The 23,235-nt window shown below is 43.0% G+C and overlaps 7 protein-coding genes across 7 annotated transcripts; 3 read left to right on the top strand and 4 right to left on the bottom strand.

The window, feature by feature from the left end:
* Positions 1 to 240: 240 nt before the first annotated feature.
* BDB00DRAFT_772081 (velvet factor) lies at positions 241 to 1,052 on the top strand (the record flags this gene model as incomplete). The annotated part of the gene is made up of 3 exons (XM_053120018.1): positions 241 to 377; positions 500 to 564; positions 841 to 1,052. Coding segments are annotated over 3 exons (414 nt in total), but the record flags the coding sequence as incomplete, so codon positions are not given.
* Positions 1,053 to 11,159: 10,107 nt separating this feature from the next.
* On the bottom strand, positions 11,160 to 11,790 carry BDB00DRAFT_33848 (uncharacterized protein). Its single transcript, XM_053117001.1, has one exon. The coding sequence runs from the start codon at positions 11,630 to 11,632 to the stop codon at positions 11,276 to 11,278; it is 357 nt and encodes a 118-aa protein (XP_052974903.1). The 5' UTR covers positions 11,633 to 11,790; the 3' UTR covers positions 11,160 to 11,275.
* A 667-nt stretch (positions 11,791 to 12,457) lies between these two features.
* Positions 12,458 to 15,287, bottom strand: BDB00DRAFT_877212 (uncharacterized protein; the record flags this gene model as incomplete). Its single annotated transcript, XM_053127586.1, has 10 exons — positions 12,458 to 12,691; positions 12,768 to 13,874; positions 13,959 to 14,090; positions 14,171 to 14,288; positions 14,367 to 14,455; positions 14,532 to 14,724; positions 14,804 to 14,888; positions 14,956 to 14,987; positions 15,060 to 15,194; positions 15,277 to 15,287. 10 exons carry the CDS (start codon positions 15,285 to 15,287, stop codon positions 12,458 to 12,460), a joined length of 2,136 nt encoding a protein of 711 aa, XP_052974902.1.
* A 516-nt stretch (positions 15,288 to 15,803) lies between these two features.
* Positions 15,804 to 16,355, bottom strand: BDB00DRAFT_847202 (uncharacterized protein). Its single transcript, XM_053125211.1, has 2 exons — positions 16,203 to 16,355; positions 15,804 to 16,041 (listed from the first exon to the last, which is right to left on the bottom strand). Exons 1-2 carry the CDS (start codon positions 16,252 to 16,254, stop codon positions 15,827 to 15,829), a joined length of 267 nt encoding a protein of 88 aa, XP_052974901.1. The 5' UTR covers positions 16,255 to 16,355; the 3' UTR covers positions 15,804 to 15,826.
* A 481-nt stretch (positions 16,356 to 16,836) lies between these two features.
* On the top strand, positions 16,837 to 17,305 carry BDB00DRAFT_727904 (HSF-type DNA-binding-domain-containing protein; the record flags this gene model as incomplete). The annotated part of the gene is made up of 2 exons (XM_053118270.1): positions 16,837 to 16,994; positions 17,185 to 17,305. Coding segments are annotated over 2 exons (279 nt in total), but the record flags the coding sequence as incomplete, so codon positions are not given.
* Positions 17,306 to 17,461: 156 nt separating this feature from the next.
* On the top strand, positions 17,462 to 18,598 carry BDB00DRAFT_33520 (uncharacterized protein). The gene is made up of 2 exons (XM_053116988.1): positions 17,462 to 18,423; positions 18,554 to 18,598. The coding sequence occupies exon 1, from the start codon at positions 17,672 to 17,674 to the stop codon at positions 18,356 to 18,358; it is 687 nt and encodes a 228-aa protein (XP_052974899.1). The 5' UTR covers positions 17,462 to 17,671; the 3' UTR covers positions 18,359 to 18,423; positions 18,554 to 18,598.
* Positions 18,599 to 19,018: 420 nt separating this feature from the next.
* Positions 19,019 to 21,232, bottom strand: BDB00DRAFT_33557 (P-loop containing nucleoside triphosphate hydrolase protein). Its single transcript, XM_053116990.1, has 10 exons — positions 21,193 to 21,232; positions 20,811 to 21,100; positions 20,606 to 20,736; positions 20,403 to 20,516; positions 20,195 to 20,313; positions 20,036 to 20,105; positions 19,823 to 19,950; positions 19,598 to 19,750; positions 19,362 to 19,527; positions 19,019 to 19,283 (listed from the first exon to the last, which is right to left on the bottom strand). The coding sequence occupies exons 2-10, from the start codon at positions 20,979 to 20,981 to the stop codon at positions 19,115 to 19,117; spliced, it is 1,221 nt and encodes a 406-aa protein (XP_052974898.1). The 5' UTR covers positions 20,982 to 21,100; positions 21,193 to 21,232; the 3' UTR covers positions 19,019 to 19,114.
* Between the last annotated feature and the right edge of the window lie 2,003 nt (positions 21,233 to 23,235).

Below are 23,235 nucleotides of genomic sequence, written 5' to 3'. Positions count from 1 at the left end.
GCAATGATGGGTGACGTACCTCCAAGTATGCCTTCCCTGCTTCCTGAACAGAGCGACATCGATATAAATAACAAGTATGCGTCGCCCCTCTACACTTATGATGCACGTATACCGCGCAATAACAACCAGCCATGCTTCTTCTCTTTGATCGTCAGCAATTTTTTCATCTGGTTACTAAAACACATGTAACACTTATCTTAATTTACTAATTGGCGGTACCTTTTATATATTTGTAGATCGTTTACGTTGACTGTCGTCGAACAACCGAGGAGTTGTCGCGCCACAGGATTCAGCAACAGCAGCGACAGACGACCTATCGATCCAACTCCTATTGTCCACCTTTTGGTAACGGAACAGGACCAGCGGATGGATGAAGAGTAAGCTGAGCATTCGATCTATGTAACTGGTCTCCTTGCTTTTTAAACCGTACACCGGTCGAATCATACTAAAATAACATGCACGAAAGTAAATAATCTTTTGTTATCGAAATTCAACACAGGTCGCTTCAAAATCCATTCTTTGTTCTTCATGCGTCCTTATACTCTGCTGATATGAGCCAACAATGTGATTTTGTGCATCACCCTCAAACTAGACGTGGAAGCAGCAGCATTAGCAGCAGCAATAATGCCGTCGCTGCCATCCCTAATAGCAGTCAACCCTCGATGATGTCGACGACAACAACAGCACCAGTAGCATCGTCCTCATCATCAACATCTTTTCTTCCAACAGAGATGACCTTGGATCTTTCGGATACGACAGCAACGACGACGGCGACTGATCAATCTACCCTGGCTCCCACATCTAGTGGATCCGATGTACTGTTACCAAACGAAGAAGCAGGCGATCAACCACGACTTGAACGGGCTCTCCTAGGACCTCTAGTCAGCTCTGCCTCGACGTACAAAGGGCTTGATCAACGACCTGGGATATACTTTGCCTTTCCTGGCCTATCCGTTCGGGTCTCAGGCACATACCGATTACACTTTAGCTTGATGGCACTTGGAAGGTTCGCTAAGCAGAAACATTCAACAAGTAGTACACGCCAAAATTAAACACTTGTCGGGTGAACCTTTGAACTCAATCCATACAAACGTTTTTGCTTCTTTCATCTTCCCGAGTAGGAGCGACAGAGTACTTGCCGAAGTGTATTCAGCCCCGTTTGCAGTGTATAAGGCAAAATCGTTCCCGGGAATGAAGGGTAACGTTGACATTTTTGGAGATATTGTTATAAACCTGAGTCGATACATAGATCACTAAGTGTTCGGGAGCAAACAATAATAAATCATGTAGGGACGAGTCAAGTAGCTCTTCATTTGAATAACCAAGGATTAAAATTACCTTTAAGAAATAAGCCGCGGCAAAAGAAAAGAAAATCTACGTGAAAGCCTACCAACCGACCAATAAATAGGCGCCAATGAAAGAATATCAATTTGTCACTACCTCTGTTTTCTTCTCTCTCAAACCCCTTCCCTACCTCCGATTAGAATACCTTGACCAAGAAATAGCAGCAACTTTCTTGATCCTTAAAACCACCTTAACAACCCCTTGGCTGGTTTATCAAGAATGTTAAATTACCGGAAAAGAAACTAATCGCCGATTTATTCAATAGATGTATATGTAATACGCGAATATTACAAGTTCAATCATGTGGATTTGCAAATCAAATCTGAGTGGGAGAAAAGCTCTATCATAGATAGTCGGCGACAACGGTACTTACTCTCTTTTTCTTCCGCCGAAACTTGAATCGCCTCCCAGTTTCTCCACCCAATGATATGTCAACTATTGGATAGCGCCTTCAAAAGCGGTTCTTCTTTTCGGTCTTGAAACTTGTTAGCAGTAGCAGTTGTTTTTGTTCCACTACATGCAAAAGTGCATAGTGTTTAGTATTAATAACGCTAGTACGGAAGCTGCTGTCCTAGTATCTTGAAGAAATGCCTGCAGTACCTAGTACCATCATACCATAAAGCATCGTCGTTACAGGCACGCATATATCTTGAAATAGTCTCTCTGGTACAACTAAAAGCTATCGTAAAACACCTCTTGGTACTATGTCCGCCTTGATACACCTTTCTAATAGGCATAGACAAAAGCAATATATGAATCATTTACACGTTCAAATAAGCGTCAAAGTTACCGGATGACAAATACAGCCATTCGTTTTACTAATCAGCTAAATCGCGGTAAATCAAGCCGAGTTTATCGGGCGTTGATGATGGGGGAGGGAGAGGGGGAAACCGCTCAGAAGTGAGACATTAAACATTAATGTATGGGAGAAACAGCGGTAATGGGGGTTTTTTTTTGGTTACTGCCGCAGAATGATGTCGTTAATTTGTTTTTGTTTTACTAAGTTACAGTCAGTAGTAAAAACAAACAATTTCGGAAATCCAATGCAACATCGTATCGAAGCATTACCCGATATGCTTTTTCTTGAGTCAGGTCATTTCGATATAAATAGTACGACTTTGGGGTTGTGGCTCGCTGTTAACTCATCATTTTGAAGGATGGCCGGAGTATGTATATCATATTTTCACCGACACATTAGCGATAGCTCGTTAGCAGGTACAATTTTACATATTGTGCAGCGCTTCGTCCTTATTGATATAGCGCTGCTGAGTGTTCTTTAATATAAGAAAAAGCACAAAATTATTATACTCCTTGATCGTTGATATTTCTGTCAGAAAAGGATAAGGAAAAAGAAGGGTATTAAACCGATATTTCAGGATGGGAGGGAGAACCGCTTTGCTAATTTTAAAAAGTCCACAAATGCTTGGCGTGAAATAAACACCAGGGATATAAATCATTCAACCGTAATATCTCCGCTCCCAGAAACTCGGGAACGTTTTCACTATTAATCAACTAGTGCTATATACTCGTGCTAAAAGATAGCATACAATATGAAAACGTGATTGAACCAAAGCGATGAAGTGAGGCAAAGGAGAGCATAGTTATTTTATTTCTTTACTGCCCAAACGTATTGATACGTAAACATGTTGTAATACTTCTATAATTCTGAAATGATCACAAACCACTAAAGCAACGATCGATGTATATAAGTAGCACGTTTACATATGGCCTCCTCCACCGTTACTTTTTTCCATTATACGGCTTTTTTTCTTTAAATTGTGGTATACCGCAAGGTAGCGACCAATTACACAAGGTCACTGAATCTTTCATGTAAAATTTAAACTACAGATATGGCTACACCATAACGCAAAAATGGGGATTTTGACTTTTCGCTTTTCTAAGTAGGATGCACCCAGCTAAGCGCACTTGGCGCACGTCCATATCGTTGTTTGCTGCGGGAATTATAATGGTGATAAAAGTCATAAATGCTAGCATTTCCCTTCTGCTGACACATTTTCACACAGAAGGATGTTACAAATAAAGATACTGTATCCTTAATAGTACAAGAGATTACAAGAAAACATCGTTCCGGTATAAATCGTATTTAGATCCGTAGACGCGTACTACATATCGACAACAGTTTGTTTTCATAATAAAAGTATACCAGTTACTACGGAATGATGCCGAGTTCAACACAGAGTGCTTTAATCAACAGAGAGTCACTATTATATCAGTGTAGAAAAGCAAAGAGATGGATTTGCTCGCGTGAATTTGGATCCCGGAAGTAATGTTATGTACTATAATTCCAGATTAAGTTATCTTTTAGAAATGCTGTGGTACTACATGTTTGTGAAACCGAACTTTTCCGTCGTCTGTCAAAGACCCCTATTGTGCAACAGATTAGGGCCTTTTAGATTACTTTTTCTCAGAATCGGCCATATCGCATCTTTATTTACATGTTATCAATACTCCAGCTAAATGTGCGCCCACCGATAAAACTACAGTGGTTCCGCGAAAAAATTCATTCTCATTAAGATAAATCCTCAGTTTTTTCAACTTGTTTCTATACTCCCTTTAAGCATATTACACTGCTTGAATCAACCTCGTTTTGGGTCAACCCTCAGTAGTTTCACACTATATAGACCCCGTTTGAGGTTGAAATTAAACGGGGAACCACTGTAACAAGCTACAACTACAAGGGGGCATAGTGGTAGTAGAACTTGCGCGTGACCAAAATATTTACCTTTTCCCTGTACTACCGTCAGGGTTGCTAAATGTGTGGTTGGTGAGCTCCCTTCATGATACATAACGTCAAGTTAGCAAAATGTTCGCATTGTGAAGTCGACCATAGAACTTGTATGTACTCTAAAAGAATGTTCGCAAAAAAACATAAAATTCATCTTATTCTCCTTGTGCCACACTTGCTCACAATAAAACCAGAGCAAACAGGTAGGCAGTTTATCAATGTATTCTGTAGAAATAAAGAATAGCAGCGTGGGGCTGACGAAAGATGAGCCTCGCGCCCGTCACTTTTACGCTATTCCGCACAGCCGTACACACGTAGTCATGGAAGAAACATGTGTTGCATGATGCATCGTTACTATTCTGCTATCATGTAATGTGGATTAAATACTTTTGCTTTTCGTCAGGTGTCGCTGAGAAACTTTTTGTTATATATACTTATAAGATTAAGATGAGATGTAATGTTTAAAGGTCATAACAGCGCGTCCTCAAGCTTATTGCATACAAGCAGCATATTGAAGAATGTAATAACGAGAGAACCACCGATTGCAGACACAGCCTTAAATAACCTTCCTTCGACCAAGCAGTCATTATTGTTACTGATTAATATACAAATTCAAAGAGTCTGTTCTCTCTCAACGCACGACACACACTCTTCCTAATTTTCTCAGTCTGTGGTCTATGTGCCTCTCTTATTCAATTACACGCTCTCTCTCTCTCTCTCTCTGTTGCTCCCTCCATTAATTCGTTTCTCTGCACATATTCTATTCCAAAACATAGTTTTGTCAAGACCCGATTTGTATATATCTTCCGTTCATGGTGCTTTTTGCTCGTTTTATCATATTAGTATTTAGGCGTGCTTCATTAGTAACAGTCTTCTCTAAACATATTACTAGGCAAACTTCCACTTGCAGAAATTGCTTCTGCCTAGCTCAGTGTCGCTATACAGTACTGTATGTAGGGACCTTCTTCACGATATAGTGATGCCAGATGCAGCTACATATTGCAGCTTATCCGACGTTTCCAGACTACTACAAGCCGTAACAAAGAAGCTAGCAATAGTATTTGTCGTAGAGACCGTTTAATCACAGCAGTGCTGTTAATTGTGGCAAGTTGATGCGGTAGCCTCTGAAAGTGAGGTTGAGTCAAGGCCACACACATCACATTACACAATAAGAAGCTTTCTGTCAACTTCCAGTATTTTTTTCGGAAAATTCACAGCAGTAGTGGTGCTTTCCGCAGGATCTTGACAATCCACTGGTAATGCACCGATTAGCGTTCAACAGTCAGTGCTTGTGCAAATCTTGGCCATCACGACGAGCGCACTATCAACTTTACAACACGTTTTATTACTGTTACCGTCGCAACTATTGAATTTTTTTTTTGACACGGTGGCTGGAAGATCTAAGCGGAGACCCGTATGTGAAACATTCCACGCATAAAGAAGACATCATGCAGCGCCATAACGACGGCGACGACGACCGTTTCCATAGTACTTGTACTTCTCTAGCCCTCCAACCCCTTTATTTCTCTATTTATTATAGCTTCGCTTCATCCAAAGCGAGCATAGCTGAGAAAAAAAGTTGTTACGTCACGCGTCTAGCGGATATTCAATTATCTATTGTTATTAAGAAGAGAGCAAACTTTCGCTTTTTCTTCTTCACCAGCATTATTGTTTCAAGTTCAACATGAAGTACAACTACGATCGCATTTACATTGACCACCTCCACCGCCGTGTGTTTGAGCCCTGCTTCTATGAAGCCCCCACGTTACCGCTCCTTTGGGAGTATTATCCCTGGAAAACCGTTGGTATTGCCATCGTCGCCATTTTGGTTTGCATTGTCTGCGTTCCTTTCTGTCGGCCGGCGCGTCCCTTTGTTGCTGCAACGTTCAAGTTGCTAGTTGCCCTGGTTGCGTTTGTCGCCTTGACAATCGTCCGTTTTGTCCTCCCGTCTCCGCCCGCAAAGCAGTTTTATCTGCGTTTGCCACCATCACCACCGTCTCATGCCGCTTCCACTCATCCCCGTCTCCATTCCTCTCCGGGTAATTACCCTGCCGTCAATGGCGAAGAGCTTGGTGCTGCTCAAGCATTGAAAGGAATGTCGAAGGCTAAAGTTGTGGATGTTGTCGCCGTCGCCGTCGCCCAAGAGCACGTGCAAAGAGAAGAAGTAAAAGCCGCGAAGGATGGTGCCGCGCAAAAGTACGACGTTGAGCAAGCCGCGAAGGACGGTGATTCCGCGCAAAAGTACGACGTTGTCAAAGCCGCGAAGGACGGTGATTCCGCGCAAAAGTACGACGTTATTGAAGCCGCGAAGGACGACGTTTCCGCGCAAAAGTACGACGTTCCTGAAGCCGCGAAGGATGGTGCCGCGCAAAAGTACGACGTTGAGCAAGCCGCGAAGGATGGTGATTCCGCGCAAAGTACGACGTTGTCAAAGCCGCGAAGGGTGGTGCCGCGCAAAAGTACGACGTAGCTGAAGCCGCGAAGGACGGAGACACCGCGCAAACCGACGGCGACGAAGAAATGCACGAGGCTGACGATGACGAGCCTGCGGCTGCTGCGCCTGCCACTTATGCCTATCACCACCACCATCAACACCACCACCGTCACCAAGTTCTTCGATTCCGCCCCTATGCCCATCCTAGCCACCACCATCGTCATCTTCTCCGAAAGCGTCGCCTCCACTCCTCCACCACCACCACCACCACCATCAACATGCATATGCCGCCTATGTCGTCCACACATCATCGCCATCATCGTCACCATGTTCTTCGATTCCGTCCGTATGCCCTTCCCAGCCACCACCGCCGTCATCTTCTCCGAAAGCGTCGCCTCCACTCCTCCGCCCCCATCAACATGCATATGCCACCTGTGCCTTCCAGTCACCATCGCCACCATCGTCACCACCATCATGTCCTCCGTTTCGCACCTTATGTCCTCAACAACACCATCAACCGTCGTTTCCTCCGTCACCGCCGTCATCATTCCCGCACTCCTTCGCTCCGTTCACTTATTGCCGCCGCCAACCGTCACCATTCTTCCGCAGCCGCCACTGCCATGATCGTCGATGCACCCTCTTCTCCCGCTTCTCCTGTCTTCGTTCCCGCCAACACAAACTTCGACGTCGACTTTCCGCCTCTTTCCCCCGTCCCTTACCCACTGCCAGCACCATCACCATCAGCACCGCTTCTTCCCACTCCTCAGCTCCGCAGTCCCCCTCATTCCTTTGTCTTCACCCGCCGCCGCCGCCGCCACCACCACCAACAACCCCGCATCAGAGCCTCGTGCTCATTATGAAGATGAAGAGACGACGAATACGAATACGACGAAGATGACGATGACGATGACGAGGAAGCGGTGAATTCGCTGCCACAATGGCACGAAACCTCGGTCTGGAGATGTACCAGGTCGCGATGCTGCAGCATCATCTCAAGCATGATGGAGAAGACGAAATCCTAGAATGTCTTCTCATGTTTGCTCACGGCGACAGAGCACGCGCCGCTGAGTTGGAGAACATTCTGTCGTCGAGTAAGTGAAAGCATTCATTATTATATGGCGTTTAAAAGATTTAACTGCTAGAAAGTGAGCTAACTGTAATGTTTTCGCTCTTAGTGGACTTGTTATAGCCAGGTGCTTCTGCTTTTTCTCGTCTGGCGTTCTTTGTGGTCGCTCGTTTGTCCGGCGATGTTCGCGTTCGTGTACGTGCGCTCTGGTGAGTTGTTTATGTGATCTTATCCTAAGCTCTACTTGCTTGATCTGCGTAGATACTAATTAATGACGCTCTCATATCTTTATAAACAGTGCGCACTCTGTGGCTCGGTGTTGTCTGGCGGTTTCCGCCTTCGTCAGGCGTTGGGGAGCGGTCCGGCCATCTCAGTGGATGTTTCTTCGAGGTAAAGGCAGGATTGAGTTGGCAGTGGCAGTGGCACTGCTACAGCCACCGGGGGTTGAAGGGATATGGGGGGCACATGGGGATAGCGATGATGGTAGAGCCGGTGGTGGGGAGGGGAACAACGCTCTGGTTGTGTAGGCAGCAGGAATATACCATCGAGTCACATGTACAGCGGCGATTCTTGACAGCAAATGACAACCCAAGCGCCGAGCTTGTATATTTACGGTACGTACTTGCTTTCTTTAATACCTACAACCATCTTTATAAGAAGAGGCTTACTAACTGATATATCCTTTTTCCTTTCATTCTTTCCTTCTTCGTACTGCATTCAACTCGGATGTGGTTTGAAGAAGGCTACTAGAAACTTAGGAATTTATTCCTTTCCCGGGTTGTCATTCCAGTCAGTTCCAGCTCATGTGGATGGTGTTCCTGCAGAAGTCCTACCTGTACCAGAGCAATGTTGTTCCTCCAATCCCCGCCACCCGCTCAACCGGAGTTATCCTCGCCCTTTCCATATCCTGGATCCCCCACCGGTTGTAGTCAGTGTCACGTCATGTAAGTCCAACTCCTTCCTTCACCTTTGCCTCGGGGATTCTGAAGCTGGGGTGTCCGGCTGGGGTGTTTGGCCAGCGGTGTGTGTGGTACGCCGCGATGGAAAGTGTCAGCTTTCCAGGCTAGCCGAGTAAAAATTCGGGGTGTTGTGAGAATCCCGTCTTTGGCTTGATCACATCGTCTTGTGTGGTGTTGGTGGATGAATCATGATGATTTGCTGCTACAGGTGGCGTCAGATTCCAGGGTTGGTTTCGAATCGAGGATTGACAGAATCCGTCTTTGGCTTGATTATGCCATTCATGTGGTTTGTGGATGAATCTGACGGAAAGTCATGGTGACTATGCTGCTACGGGTGGCGTCAGATTTCCAGGCTACCGAGTAAAACAACTTCTTTACTGGTGTCGATTCGAGGATGCAGAATCCCGTCTTTGCTTGACCATGCCGTCTCTTGGTATTGGTGGATGATCTGACGAGCAGTCATGGTGGTTATGCCGTACTGGTGGCAACAGATTTCCTGGGGCTTGGTTTCGAATCGAGGATTGGCAGAATCCGTCTTTGGCTTGATCAGTCTATTGGCAGCACATGATCATATACACCTTATGCGAAATTTCTTTGACGGTTTTTTTCTGATCTGACGTTCCTGATCATTACAACAACAGCACGACAACGACAACGACAACGACATCGAACAAGTGTGCGTCCAAGGACAAGCAACATCCAATTGAAACGACGAATCGACATATTAGGAAAGGAGCAGATATACTATCTAGTGATAATGCTATGGCGACAAGTACTATCCAAACGGATGCGGATATCTGCACTCAAGATCCTCATCAAAAGGCAGTACAAGCATTCAACACTTGCATGGGCGAATTAACTGCAAGTCATCGTGTACAAACTCTGACATCAACTATTGTGGGTGGACAAAACGACCGAGACAAAAAGACGACACGTGTCTTTTGCGCGAATCGGACAGCAGTCGTTGACCTGTGGACATCGGCATGGAAGGAATTCTGAGCTGGTCAAAAAAATCGGCAACAATGGAATATGGCAATTATTTCGGTCCGTCGGAAATCAATAAGGTGGCAACAAAACAATGCCATTCGAGGCGACATCTTTTGATATGGTGGCTATTGGAAGCATAGGACATGAACTTGGAAGTCGGCAACAGCACGAATGATAGCTTGTCAAGCTGGTCAACGATGGCAACTTTTATTTATCCCTGCTTATGACAACGAAAACAACAGAGAGCAACAACCATCAATCAAACCAAGAACAATACTGATTGTTGGCAGATAACCTGTGGCTACCGATGTGGCGGCAATCACACACAAGAAGCAAAAGCGCCAAGGAATTACGAGAGCTAGGCAATGCACGATATGATATGACGTTATCTTGGCGAACCAGAGTTATTACACCGCATATACGGCGGGAATACTCATGGCATCAACAATTTAGGCGGCAACACAGGGTCAATCGATCTTACACTGTGTGACAGCACAAATCAAGCGGCAGCAAGGGCGCAAATGGTGACAAACCTACAGGGAGCCGTAATTGACAACAAAAGCAAGGACAACTAACTAAAAAGACACAAAAACAAAGTTGACGACACATTCGAAATGACAACAAAACCAAAGCTTTCATCAATAGTTGCGAGCTATAAAAAGGCAGAATTGACAACAAACGCGAGCGACATGAATCGCACCAAAGCAATGACAGCAAAAGGCAAAACCATCAGCAAGATTTGGGTGAAACTGACAACATTTCACACGACCGTTTAGTGGATGTCATACAAAATAATAGTAAGTGTACAGTACGTGACTATTTGATCAGGCCAATACTTCAGGGAATGATACTTATATACATCTTCTCTTAGTAGACAAGGCGGCAAAGGTGGCACAAAAAGTCGGCGATGAAGATTCATAAAAAGCATCGGCATGTGCAGCAGGGATATCACGGACAACAATGCTCAGAGCTTTTTGAACAAGCCAGTTTCGCTTCTGCTATGGTGGTCTATGTCACGCGGTGGCAAATGAACAAGCAGCAGGCAGTGGCAGCAAAAACAAAAAAAAAATGCCCAAGGGCATCAATCAAGACATTGTCTCTAAGGACAGTATCAGCAAGTGATTGATCGAACGACACGACGGCACTATGATACCTTCGATGGCGGAACGAAGCTGGCACGTCATCCATATACAACTGTCATATATACAACAACAAGCAAGCAGTGGCTTTAAAGCGCATCCGAAAAACACTACACGACGAGGGAAACAATCAAAGTCTCTTGACGCACAGAAGAACAAAACAAGACATGTGCTCAAGATCTACACACTATGGACTTCCAAGCATACTCATTGGTTTACGGCAGCAATACAATCATTAGTAGGAGAACTACACAGGTAATCTGAATGTCGATGATGTGAGGCTGAAACAGAAATATGATGCAATTAGTACCACTGGGAATACATACTTATCAAGCTCAAATAAATCTAATAGTGAAAACAGCGACTGATCTAGTCGGGCACGATGCAGACAAGGAAGGACACTTGTTATCATCCTTTCCTTGTCATGCGTTGGCAGCAACAAGAAACATCACTAGAGAGAGATGGTGGCAGTCTCTATTCCAGTCGTGAATGATAGTGCAAATCAAAAAGGAGAACAAGCACGTATAGTAGTTTCGTGGTAAGGAAAATCAACGCACTTTATGCTCATTACTTTTGTGAACACTTGTGCTCACTGTGATTTTACTCTATCTTCTTTATTAGTGAAGGCCTCTTTCCACAAATCAAGATCCGCCAAAATTTACACCTATTCTTTGTCTGACAGATTGCTAGTAAGTTATTTTCTATGTAATGATGGCCCCCCAAAAAAGCAAGAAATCGAAAAAAAAAAAAAAAAAAGAGAACAGAAAAAAAAAGTAGTGTTAGTATTAGTTTAGAAAAATATACAGTAATCAGCAAAACCAAGTCCGTGACACAAAACGCGAAGCTCAAGGCAATGGAAGAAGCAAAAGCCAATGTCGAGAAACGAAAAGGCGTCACTGACGTTTGATGGAGCACAAGGCCAAGAAAGCACACAAAAGAGGACAGCAGTCGTATCATTAAATGGGCTTATTCATATCACACGCACAACATCAGCGTTGTAACAAGTCTTGACAGATATGTTATACAAGCAATATTCATGAACCATCAACAAAACAAAGAGAAATCAACACGCAGAACAGCCAATTCTATTATCCACATCATACACAAAAACAACGTCAAGCCATGGCAAACACAAACACGCCATCAAGTTAAACTCCACAGGACGAGCGAAGGGATTGGTAATATTGACAGTACGTACAAACAGAAAACAGCAACAGGTGCTCAAATTTCATCTAATCGTCACTATCTAACATAAAAAGCTCTTTGACGTTCATCTGTTTAGGTCTAAGACTATTTCCATCGCCAAAATAACCTCAACAATCATCAGTGCAAGACATAACTTTTGGTCGAAACTCAGAACAACGCTATCTATGCAAAAGAGCAAAGTCAAGATGATCAACTAGGAAATGCGAAAATACGGTTCGTAGCTCGAAATAATAACAAGGACAACAGGCCGACCAGCAATACGGACTGCTAAAAAATCGATAACACGTCACGACAGAAAGGCAGAGCCAAGCAGCGAGGTGTCTGTAGTAGTACTTTTGTATAGATCTTAAAAAAACCAAGCAAAAAAAAGAACAGGGGGCTATCATTACTTAGGACGGGAACTTACTAACATTTTTCAGTATTCTTAAAAGTAGTAATAAAATGTGAATATAGCGTTTTGATATGAGCTGGCGATATGCATATTGACCTTCAATTGTTTGAGGTTTTGTTTTATTGATTATATGTGCCTGAGTGTGATATGTTAAACGGGAGATGAAATGAATACAATTTTTCCATTTATGTGCTGCTGCTCGATGCAGCACCGGGATCCTTGGAGTCTTCCATACTTTCTGCTGCCTTGTCAATTCGGCTAAACTGCCACTTCCATGTAGCATTATATAAGAAGGGTCGCAAGTCGAAGCGATTATCATCAGGGCTGTATGCTTCGGCGTGATATGATGGAGTGATGGTGGTCATTTTGTGCCGATTAATGGAATAATAAAAGAAGAAGCGTTTGACCTTGGCCGCCACCTAGGTTATTAAAAAGTACAAGTTAGATGCCAAAGAGATTTTGGGCTCGGATGTAGTGATAGAGCGATTATTTTACCTCTGTAGGCCGGAGATCTTGACCCCATTCATGCAACAACTTGTAAAACATGGAGAATGGACCGCATCGTTCGACCTTACGCAAGCGTCCAAACTGAGAAAGCTCAGTGTACGACATACCCATATCAACTTCATCCGACTGCACGTAATCCTTTGTAATCGGCTCCAACTCAGCTGTAGGTGTAGCATCCAAAAACTCTTCCAAAATACACATCTTGAACTCGTCGCGCGCATAAGCAATAAAGCGCTTCAAATCCGTCTTGCTAATCGCACCGATTGGATTTACATCCGCACTGCTGCAGTCATACTTTGTCAAGTACCCGCGAAGACTTTCATCCACATTGGCACTGCCCAGAACAAGCAAGCCACCTTCCTTGGATCGACACCATGGCATGAGCTGGGCAAAAAGATATGCCAAAAGCATTCTAAGACGTGCCTGGATGTTTTGCAAGGCCAGATTTTCAGTGTTGGAACCGCCGTGGATGCGATATTGCGGTGTCTTGCCGGTGACCAAAGAAAACAGACCGTGAATGGCCGAGACAACAGTGTCCATGTTCAGATCGGTATGATAACTGCCAATGACCTCAGCAAGATTTTTGGCGCGCTCGCGCGTTTCATCGCTAGAGTTGGATGTACCCATATAGCATGTGTAGAAGATTTGATTGGCAAACTGTGCAGGATCGGTAGGAATATAATTCTTGTCGGTGCCGCCGGCCAAACGACGGGCATCAGCAATCACTTGTTGGTTTCCTTGACTGCATTCCTTGACAACCAGACGGCACATGGATGCTACAATAACGGCGGTCGCACAGCTATCGATACCGCCACTAAGAGGTAGAAAGTAACCAGCAGTCTTGGATCGACGAAGATAATCCCACAACCAACAGGCGGGACCCAATGCAATCTCTTCCTCTGGCGAGTGGTAGAACGGAGCTCGTGGTTTGTCTGGAACGATGCCTGCATCGGAATCCATGTGTGGGTGCGATAGAGAGAACTCCACGTCCTCGCGCTCGTATGCTTCTGTGTGTACGGCTTGGACACCACGGCTGGCGGTGCGTGATCTGAACGAGCGGACGTCTTCCAAATCCACAGTAGCAGTAACAACTTCCTAAAGATATCATTTCTCCTCAATCTCTCAATTTTTCCACCCGTTGCAGCAAACTCATGAGATCCTGTTGTATATAACTCATACCACATCATGAAGCGAGAACTGAGATCCTTGGGCAATCACATCACCGTTCATTACAATCATGGCGCAACCATCATAGTACAGTCTGTCTCCGTCACAACCTTGTTGGTTTGCATACAGATAGATACCACCAACCTGTAAAAACATATAGTTGGTTACTAAGTAAATTACAGATATTTTAAAGATATAACACTGCAATACAAAACAAAGCGAACCTTTGCCGTAGCAGCCTTCATCAGATTGATACGCGTATCAAGTTTGCGAAGCTCGTGGTGACTACCGCTGCTGTTGGTGAAAATCTCCACACCATCCAGGCCCATTGAGATATGGGGACTAAAGATATTTGTTCAATCAGCCTCCATCGTTAATATTCTTGTTAAATGTTCTTGTTTTGTTTTCAAATATATTTACCTTTGCGGTGTAAACAATTCTTCACAAGTTTCACAGCCAATGCAGGTATCCAGGGTGCTTACAACGCTATCACCAAATGGAACGGTAAACTATAAAAAACAAGCTGAATTGATGTTTTCCTCGAGCGTTGGATATAGCAGCCAACTATTTATAAAGAATATATACCTGACCAGTGATACTTTGGATCATACGGGGCAGATAGTGCTTCTCCACCTTCTTTGGAACCCATGCTGTAAAGAAGCGTGGTTCACGATAGTTACCGTCATTTGCTAGGAAGATCTTTGGTCGGATCAAGACAATCTTGCCATTGCACACAATAACTCGGCAGTTGTATTTAACCGTTTTATGCATTACCGGCCTTTATTGTTTGTATCCGAATATCGCATGAGCTCTACGATATCTTTAAACCATCCATTTGAACAAAAAAAAAGACTTACATGCCGATATCCAAAATCACATCCTTAGCCTCTTCACTTTTGAGGATTTCTGCTAACACCTCCCAAGAATGCAGATACGTATCACCTAAACAATAATAATACATATGTTATTGTTTGTTCGTTTATTTTTTTTCGTACGGATGCTATATTACTTTCGAGAAAATGATCGTAACAGCCATAGCCACTATAATAATTTATCTCGCGTTCAGTATACATGTTTAAAGGAAGCAAAACATATATCAGAAAGTCAACCAACCTGACTTCGAGTTCCGGACCAACGCGTAATTTGGCACCCTTCGCCTTGGCGATTTTGATACTTTCAAGAATGCGTGCAAGGTTTCCTTCAAAATCAAGTGCCCATTGATTAAGTGAACAGGTTGCAACGGTAATTCTAGATAATTCATCACAATGAGCAACTATTGAAACTGTATACTGTGCTATAACAATTTTTTTGACGCGTGTATTTGACGTACAGATGACCCATGGCTCCGAGTAAGTACTACGCAGGGAGAAGAAATAGAGTATCGGTGAAACCGAAAAAGCGAGATTTGCGTTTTGATGTCTGTCTTATGTCGGATTTACAAAACTACCGGCTTCCAGTTACTGCTCTGCCTTTTGTGTTTTATGCGATTTATCCCGGCAAACAAATGGAAATTCACTATTAAAATAATCTTAACTTATGAATCTTTATTACTATTATGCCTTACATATGACATTAGGATTATTAAGCACCATAGAATTATTATTGCGTAACAATAGAAGGAAAGAATAGACACGTCTCTGAGACTTGTTAATGACACTGAAAAGATCGTTGGTAAGTATAGCTTTTTTTAGCAATCCATTAGGCGCTCTCATGATACCTACAAGGTAATAGATCCGCTCTGGTTTCCTAGTTGGGTACATCAATCAACTATTAGATGCATGATGTGCTGTTCGTTATTAAATCATTCTTGGTAGCAATGTATTGTTTAGTAAGTTTTATAAGCGCAACTATTTTCCTCTTATTTCGCCACGAGCATGGAGTCAATACCAGTAGCAGGCTATCTTGGATCCATAATCATCAAAGTGCATAAGATAAGAGAACATCCAGTGTGTTACACAAGACACGGTATGTCTTTCATAAAATGGGAAGTCAGTTGACTTTGCATAGCATGTATCATAGAACCAATCGAAGAATATTCCATCAGGGCATCCGTGCTTTTTTAATTGCGCTCGGAATGCATGTCCAAAGCTGTAGCCTAAATGATTGTCCCAATAACAAGTAATCCACCTTATGTTATCATAGCAGCGTACCAGGGAGTCTACTAGTAGCCTCTTCTACCACCACCCCACACACACACCCTTTCAATTCTCTTCCAGCAAAACATGATTAATTGTTAAACACATGGATAAAATCTACCATCTACAGTAACCACGATTTTCAAACAACAGCAAAGCTGCAGAGTGCTCATCTACCTATTATCTGTCTCACACAAGAAACAAAAATGTAAACAGGTAGTGTTAGGTTTAAGTCGTCGACAATTCTCTAATGTAGCTTTAAAACTAGTTGGAGTGTTCAGAGACAGTATATTAAGCCGATTCATGCCGATTGTTCTAGCAACTTTTACTTTTTCCCCCTTCCCCAGTTCAGTGCTAAACCAAAAATTTCCGTTCTGGTTAAGAATTTTGCAAGCACAGCACAAGAGAGAAAGGCAACGCCACTTTGGACTCTTTCGCTCTCTTCCCTCTTCTTCTGATTTCTTCTCTCTTTTTCTTTTCTCTTCAACACCAATCTCTCGCTTAACATTCACTTTGCTCCCTACACAATGCACTGCAGTCGAGAGTCCTCTGCTTTTGCCCCTGACGACAGCAGCAATAACAACAACGCCTCTTCTCGTTGTCAGCCGTTCATTATAAAGCTCCTTGCGTAAGTAATTAAGCCAGACCTTCTTTGTCTTCTTCTGTAAGTGTGCTGGGTGGTGCGCCCGTGTGTGTAGTAAAAAAGAAAAATAATTGAAAGAAATTTTGTGTATAAATCGATCTATTTTGTCTGTAGGATTGTTGAAGATGAAGGCAACCGTAATCTTATTTCTTGGTCACCGTGTGGCGACTTTTTACGCATCTACGATTGCGATGAATTTGCACGAGTTGTTCTTCCGCGATACTTTAGACACTGCAACTGGACTAGTTTTGTACGTCAGCTCAATAGTAAGTAATAGTTTACCGAATTTATGGGACGGGACACTCAAAAATGGGTGTGGCTGTATGTGTCCTCGGAATTTCATATTTGACTTACATTCTTAGTCCAAAGTGTACAACTTCCACAAATTGAACGAAGCCAGTTTCGACACCGCTTACTGGCGGACAAACAGCGCCTGTGGCATCACCGCCTCCAGTAGTAGTGCTTGTGGCAGCAGCAACAGCATAAAGTCCGCCGATAAAAGTGTTTTGACTTGGGAATTCAAGCATGAAAGTTTCCGTCGCGATGCCCCCAAGAACCAGCTATCACAGATCAAGCGTAAAAAACCAAAAGACTACACCGGCCTCCACATACAGTACGCAGATACAATGCGTGTCGTTGAGCCCAGTACCATCGATGCCACACCGACTCCATTATCCTCCACTGCCACCGCCCCAACCTCTTTATCAACGCGTACTAAAGCGCCAAGCCAGGAGCTCTTTGATCGACTTGAAAACAAGCTGTTTTTGCTGGGCTCTTCATTTGATGGGTTGATCCATAAGCTTGCAGAGATGAGATCGCTTGTCGACACACAAAATAGCGTATGTGTTTATCTTCGGTACTATGGCTGTCTTGAGTCATCTGCCATTACTACGCCAATGTTATGCTCATAATGGAGACTGCGGCTATCTTCCTAGATAATATCAACCATGACAAATTATATGGAAGAAATAGTGGAAAATGGGTCAAGTAAGTCAGCCTTGGAAGTTACTTCACTATCATTTGCTCAAAAAACTCACCCTCACTTAAAGCACATCTCCTTCTCTTTTGACCTAGCAAATCAAAAAGTCTCTTCTTGCACACCGACTACGACGGCGACGACGACAACGACAACGACAACGACCGATGCACGACCACATTCTGCTAGTATGGATTATAATCAGCAACTACAGAAAGATGACAAACCGACAGCGACGACGACGGCCGATGCACGACCACATTCTGTTAGTGTGAACCATGTTCAGCAACCACAGAAAGATGGTGTCGTTTATGCGGAACTGCGATGGTCAATAAAAGAAGGAAGTGGCAGCAACAACAGCAACATACCCGACATAAAGAGGAATTCTGCTCCCCATAATGGAGATAGCTCGGTGGAATATGACGAGCTAAGCAAAAGTAAACGATTAGCCATCTCTGAGCAGTCAGAGAGTAGTAGTAGTAGTAGTTTGGTGTTCACAGCGGGCAGCAGCTGCTTTGGCGAGAGTGGCGGCTCGAAGTCATTGGGGGACGCCGACAACAAAAAGAGAAAGCGCCGACAAAATTCGTCGTCGTCGTTGTCGAGAAAATCTTCCTTAGCGTTTATCCTACAGCAAAACCAAGCCGACAGTTATCCATGATTTGTCGAGTGGATAGCCCAAGAAACCGAGGAAGATGAGAGGAGAGGCATTGATGAGATGGATAGGCAAGTATTTAATACTTTTGTCTTATCAGATATGGGGCGAAGGAGAGAGATGAAAAAAGTGGAGCGTAGAGGATGGACTGATCATTTTTTTGTTCATCTGATCATGTAATTAACTCGTCAAATCTCAAAGGTATGGAATCGGCCTGATATTCTGGTGCATATTGTATATAAGAAAAACCCGTTTCTTTTTACTCTTGCATCAGAGAGAATAAAAGAAGTAGCATCGTCAATCCTTGCATACCAACCGTGCCTAGGGACAAGACCCCAGGGGCGGTATTGTTGTGATGTTATTAGGCGTCCTGCCTTTCCTGGTGAAGATCACACGTTTGTGGGATTGTCCAAAATGTTTACGACCCCTCAAGGTCTATAGCTTTGTATATGAAAGTGTCATGGCCCCGCCTCCTGAAGCCTTTCACTGTTCATCCTCCTCAAATTTTTTGAAACCCCACTGGCTGTCCAAAATAGTTATTTTACGACCTTTTTATACCCTCCATATGTAACCCCTGTTGTATATAAATGCTGATTGCCTATGGTGGTTGTAGCACGAAACAACTTAATACATTCTTCACCTTTTTTACTTATGTGCGTTTTGTCTTTTCATTTAGTGTTGTGCATGTTTGTATAATTATTCCAGATGATTAAACTGGCTTTATAGTCAAACGAGGATGGTTGCAGATATATACTTAATAGTTTATGCAATGCGGTGTGCTTTATTAAAACGCTCGTACGCTTCTAGACAACCTTCATGGACAACGCGATGGATCGCTCGCTCCGAAATTGTGCGTAGAGGCACTTCCAAGTCTTCCAGGATAATCATTTTTGCATCAAGATCTCTACGCAAAGAAGCAGTGCCAGCCTCACTAATTTGTGTATAGGTTTTTTAAGCTATTAGCATTAATAATTGGGAAAAGAGAGGAGTGTCTTTTTGTAATACTTACCAGAAAATACTCTCGATATCAGCACCAGTACAGTATCCAGTCACGTTGCTTAACCAATCGATATCAATATCCGGGCTGATCGCCATCCGTCCCATCAAGGCTTTGATGATTTCTTTACGATCACTTTCATCGGGCAATCCCATATAGATGAGTTGATCCAAACGGCCTGTATATCATAATTCTAGAGTCAATAAGGTGTATAGTTTAGTTTCTAGTAATTAATATCAAATAATTACCTGGTCGCAAAATAGCATCATCGATACAATCAGGACGATTGGTGCATCCAATCACAACAACACCTTGTCGACCTTCAACACCATCCATTTCGTTTAATAGCGTGCTTAAAACTCGTTCATTGATACCGCCGCTGCTCTCTCCAGACTCCCAGCCTAAATGCGTTTTCATTTTAGTTAGACGCCACTGTTTCCAAAATTTTAAGAATTATTTAGTGAGTAGCTCACCTCGTCGCGCGCTAATTGCATCCATTTCGTCGATAAATAATATGCAAGGCGCTATCCTCTTTGCTGTTGCAAATAGCTTGCGTATCTTGCTCTCAGTTTCACCAAGATATTTTGAGAATATTTCTGGGCTAAATATAAGCACAGAACAAAAGATATCTGATTAATTATCTAGGTAACAGTCTAATAGTTTATAGTTCATATTTCAGCACTCACCCTCTGATAGACATGACATTCATCATCGATTCCGTCGCTAAGGCTTGCACAAATGCCGTTTTACCACATCCTGCATTATATCATTATCAGTTTGATATACAGCTTGAATGATACAGAGTGTTTGGTCTCCATCACCATGTAAAAGAAAAACGGACGTACCAGATGGACCATATAATAACAGCCCTGATGGCGGTTTTATACCCAGTTGCGAAAATGTTTGTGGCTCAAGCAACGGAAGTAGTGTTGCATGCTTTACTCGTTTCTTGATCTTATCGTACCTAATAGAAAGCGAAAAAAACCCCAAAAGACGCATTACAATTAACTCATGATTTTTTTAATGAGCTGACACTATTCAACAAATCCTTACCCTCCAAGCTCTGCCCAATCCCTTTTTGGCAAATCCATATCCACTTCCAATTGCTGCGATGGCCGACTTGTTGATAAAGCATAAGAAAAATCCGACCACTTGACATCTCGCGTACTTTTATATATACACATATGTAATAAATTCGTTGTTAGTTATTAATGCTGCTGGTATGCGATACGACGAAACAAGATTCCAGGCATTACCTTTTTCTACTATCCAGTGACAGCCTAGAAAGCTCGTTCTCAAGGTTACCGTTACCAGCATCTCTCATTGATTTTAGTTTTGCAGCTCGGCAGAGTGACTTGAGATCACGAGCTACATAGCCTGAAGTACGCTGGATTTGCTTTTAGATTTCAATAAACTCATTACTCATTTCCAAACCTAAAAGGGACGACTTTTCAAACTTACCATACCAATTTGTGTGGTGTAATAATCAATATTTTCTGCTTTGTCTTCTTTTATGACTTGGAGTGAAAAATCACATAGTAAATTCTGCAATATCTGTTTTCGTTGGGGCCTGTTATAACAAATGCAAACGACGTTAGTAGTTAGCAGCTTGTCCTCGCTCTTTTTAAACATCGAAGAGATATGGATTACATTGTTGGTATAGGTAAATGTAGATGTTCGTTAAAAATATCCGTCTTTTTTAATGCGTCTGGAAGGTTTTTGAGTTCTTGTGCAAGACCTATCACACATACCTAATAAAAGAGTATCAGTTCCTTACATAATAATCAACAACAACAACCTGGACCGGCAAAGCATATCCTCCCGTAATTTTTGGGCTACTTACTGATATATCGTCCTTAATCCGGCGGATTTCGTTATCTAATATTGCCAGGATCCTGTCGCGCACATTACTGTTGCCATCTACTCTCCGTTTTATATGTGAGCAAAAAAGTAGACAGATTCCGATGATACCTCTTTATCAGTAACAACATACCTGTCTGTAATGCATTTAAATGTCGTACAACAACAATACAAGGCTGGATTTTGATTGCTTTGGTAATAAATAGATGGAGTGGATTATAGCGCATAAACTCGGGTTCGTCAATTTCATCTTTAATGCGCAGCAGATCGTGGATCGAAACTTGCAATAGATTGGTGCCAAGTTTTTGGGAGACGCTCCTAACATACCTTTTCAGCACACTGATTGATACGAGATGTCAGTTCTTAATTTCTTTTACCTGACTAAAGTCATTTTTCCTACACCAGCAACACCATGTACAAGAATCGATTTTGCCATAGGCATACCCATAATCCTAAATGCTTCCGCGTCCCTAAAACTACTTTCTGTAGAAATATATCCATGTTAATTATTATTCTCTCGGTTATTTTGGCATTTCCTCTTTTTTCTTCTTTAAAAGGCATTTACGGATCATGCTGCTTAAGCTCTGGGTCCACTCGTCGTCGCTGTGGTTGACTGAAAAAATGTTGGCTTTGACTGACTGCTCGATCTTTATTTTTGTTTGTTTGCGATCAATCTTGAACAGGCTGCTGTCCCCTTCAAGTTGATCGTTGGTGCTGGCGCTGACATGCTTAATCACTATGGCAAATTCTGCTCCACCAAAACCATAACGAATACGATCGCCTGCTTTAACCTTGTTTAAAAAAGTATTGAGAAGGCGTTGCCGCATTAATACAGGAAACAAAGTCAGGGATCTCTTCAACTTGTTCCAGAGGCGTGTGGATTTATGTACCGAGCAACCGCCCAATCTACGGCGAATCATTGCTGCTAAGTTTGGGACCCCATGGTAGCTACAATCAGTTAGGAATGGCTGACTTGTGGAAATGCAAGCAGTAACGTCTGTCGCGATCGCGATGGTTTCCATATTGGTGGTGTTGGACAAAGAGAGAGAGGGTGTCTCGGATGTCGCTGTTTTATCCCGCGTTCGCGCAGGATACTATATCACGGCCACTGAGCTCAAGAATCAAACGCAATTGCTATATCCTTGCTATCATCTCTTAATCGATGGCTTAACCTCTTGTAGTACATTTTGCTGGCAGTTGTCAAAGGAGCATATTTCGGTATACTGTAGCCATAGTATTCCATTTAGCAGAAGCCCAATCCCCAAAGGAAAAGGATAAATATCTTAGTAAATGAGCATCATGAACCAACAACACTTTTATGTTGCAAACCCCATTCATACTTTTACCAACCTCAAAAGAAACACTCTAGACAGTAGAGGATACAAAACAGAGGGTGGAGAATGCATTCTTACCAACCTGGCATGAAAATCAATATGTAACATCAATTACAAGTCTTGTGTATACCACCAGCAAGCTCACCAAGGCTCGTTCTCGCATACTGAGGCGCGCGCACTTAACTATTACTCTCGAGTATATACACTGTCTAGCAGCGAATCTAACAGTGGAGATCGCAAGGCTATTTTACTTTCCGAAATTCAGGAGATCATCTGTATTACTTGACATTCGAAATCGCATACGATTCGACGAGTGTGCCACGCTGGGCGATGGATTGTAATGTACTGGCCTGGCATGTGGCGAAGTGTATCCAGAACTGAGGGACACAATATTACTCCGAAGGATGTCTGTGCTTGCTGGTGGGAGCATAGCCCCGAAGATATGCCAACCTTGACGGACGTGGTGGATTTTCTGCTGGATCTGCAATGCTGCTCGATCGAACATGGTGTGATATCATTAAGAGATACAATGTCCCTAGTTAAATTGCTTATAGCAAAGACTTGACAACATAATATTATGGTTATTATGCTAATAGGCAAACTTGAGTTTGAGTATTTATGACAATCCCCACTACAACGAAATTCTACAGTATTTGCGCAAATACTCTCTCAAGTCTATGCATTTCACGGGA

Source organism: Zychaea mexicana, assembly GCF_025766255.1.
Source record: "Zychaea mexicana strain RSA 1403 chromosome Unknown BDB00scaffold_104, whole genome shotgun sequence".
Classification (NCBI taxonomy): Eukaryota; Fungi; Mucoromycota; class Mucoromycetes; order Mucorales; family Lichtheimiaceae; genus Zychaea; species Zychaea mexicana.
This window is presented reverse-complemented; position numbering and strand designations above follow the sequence as displayed.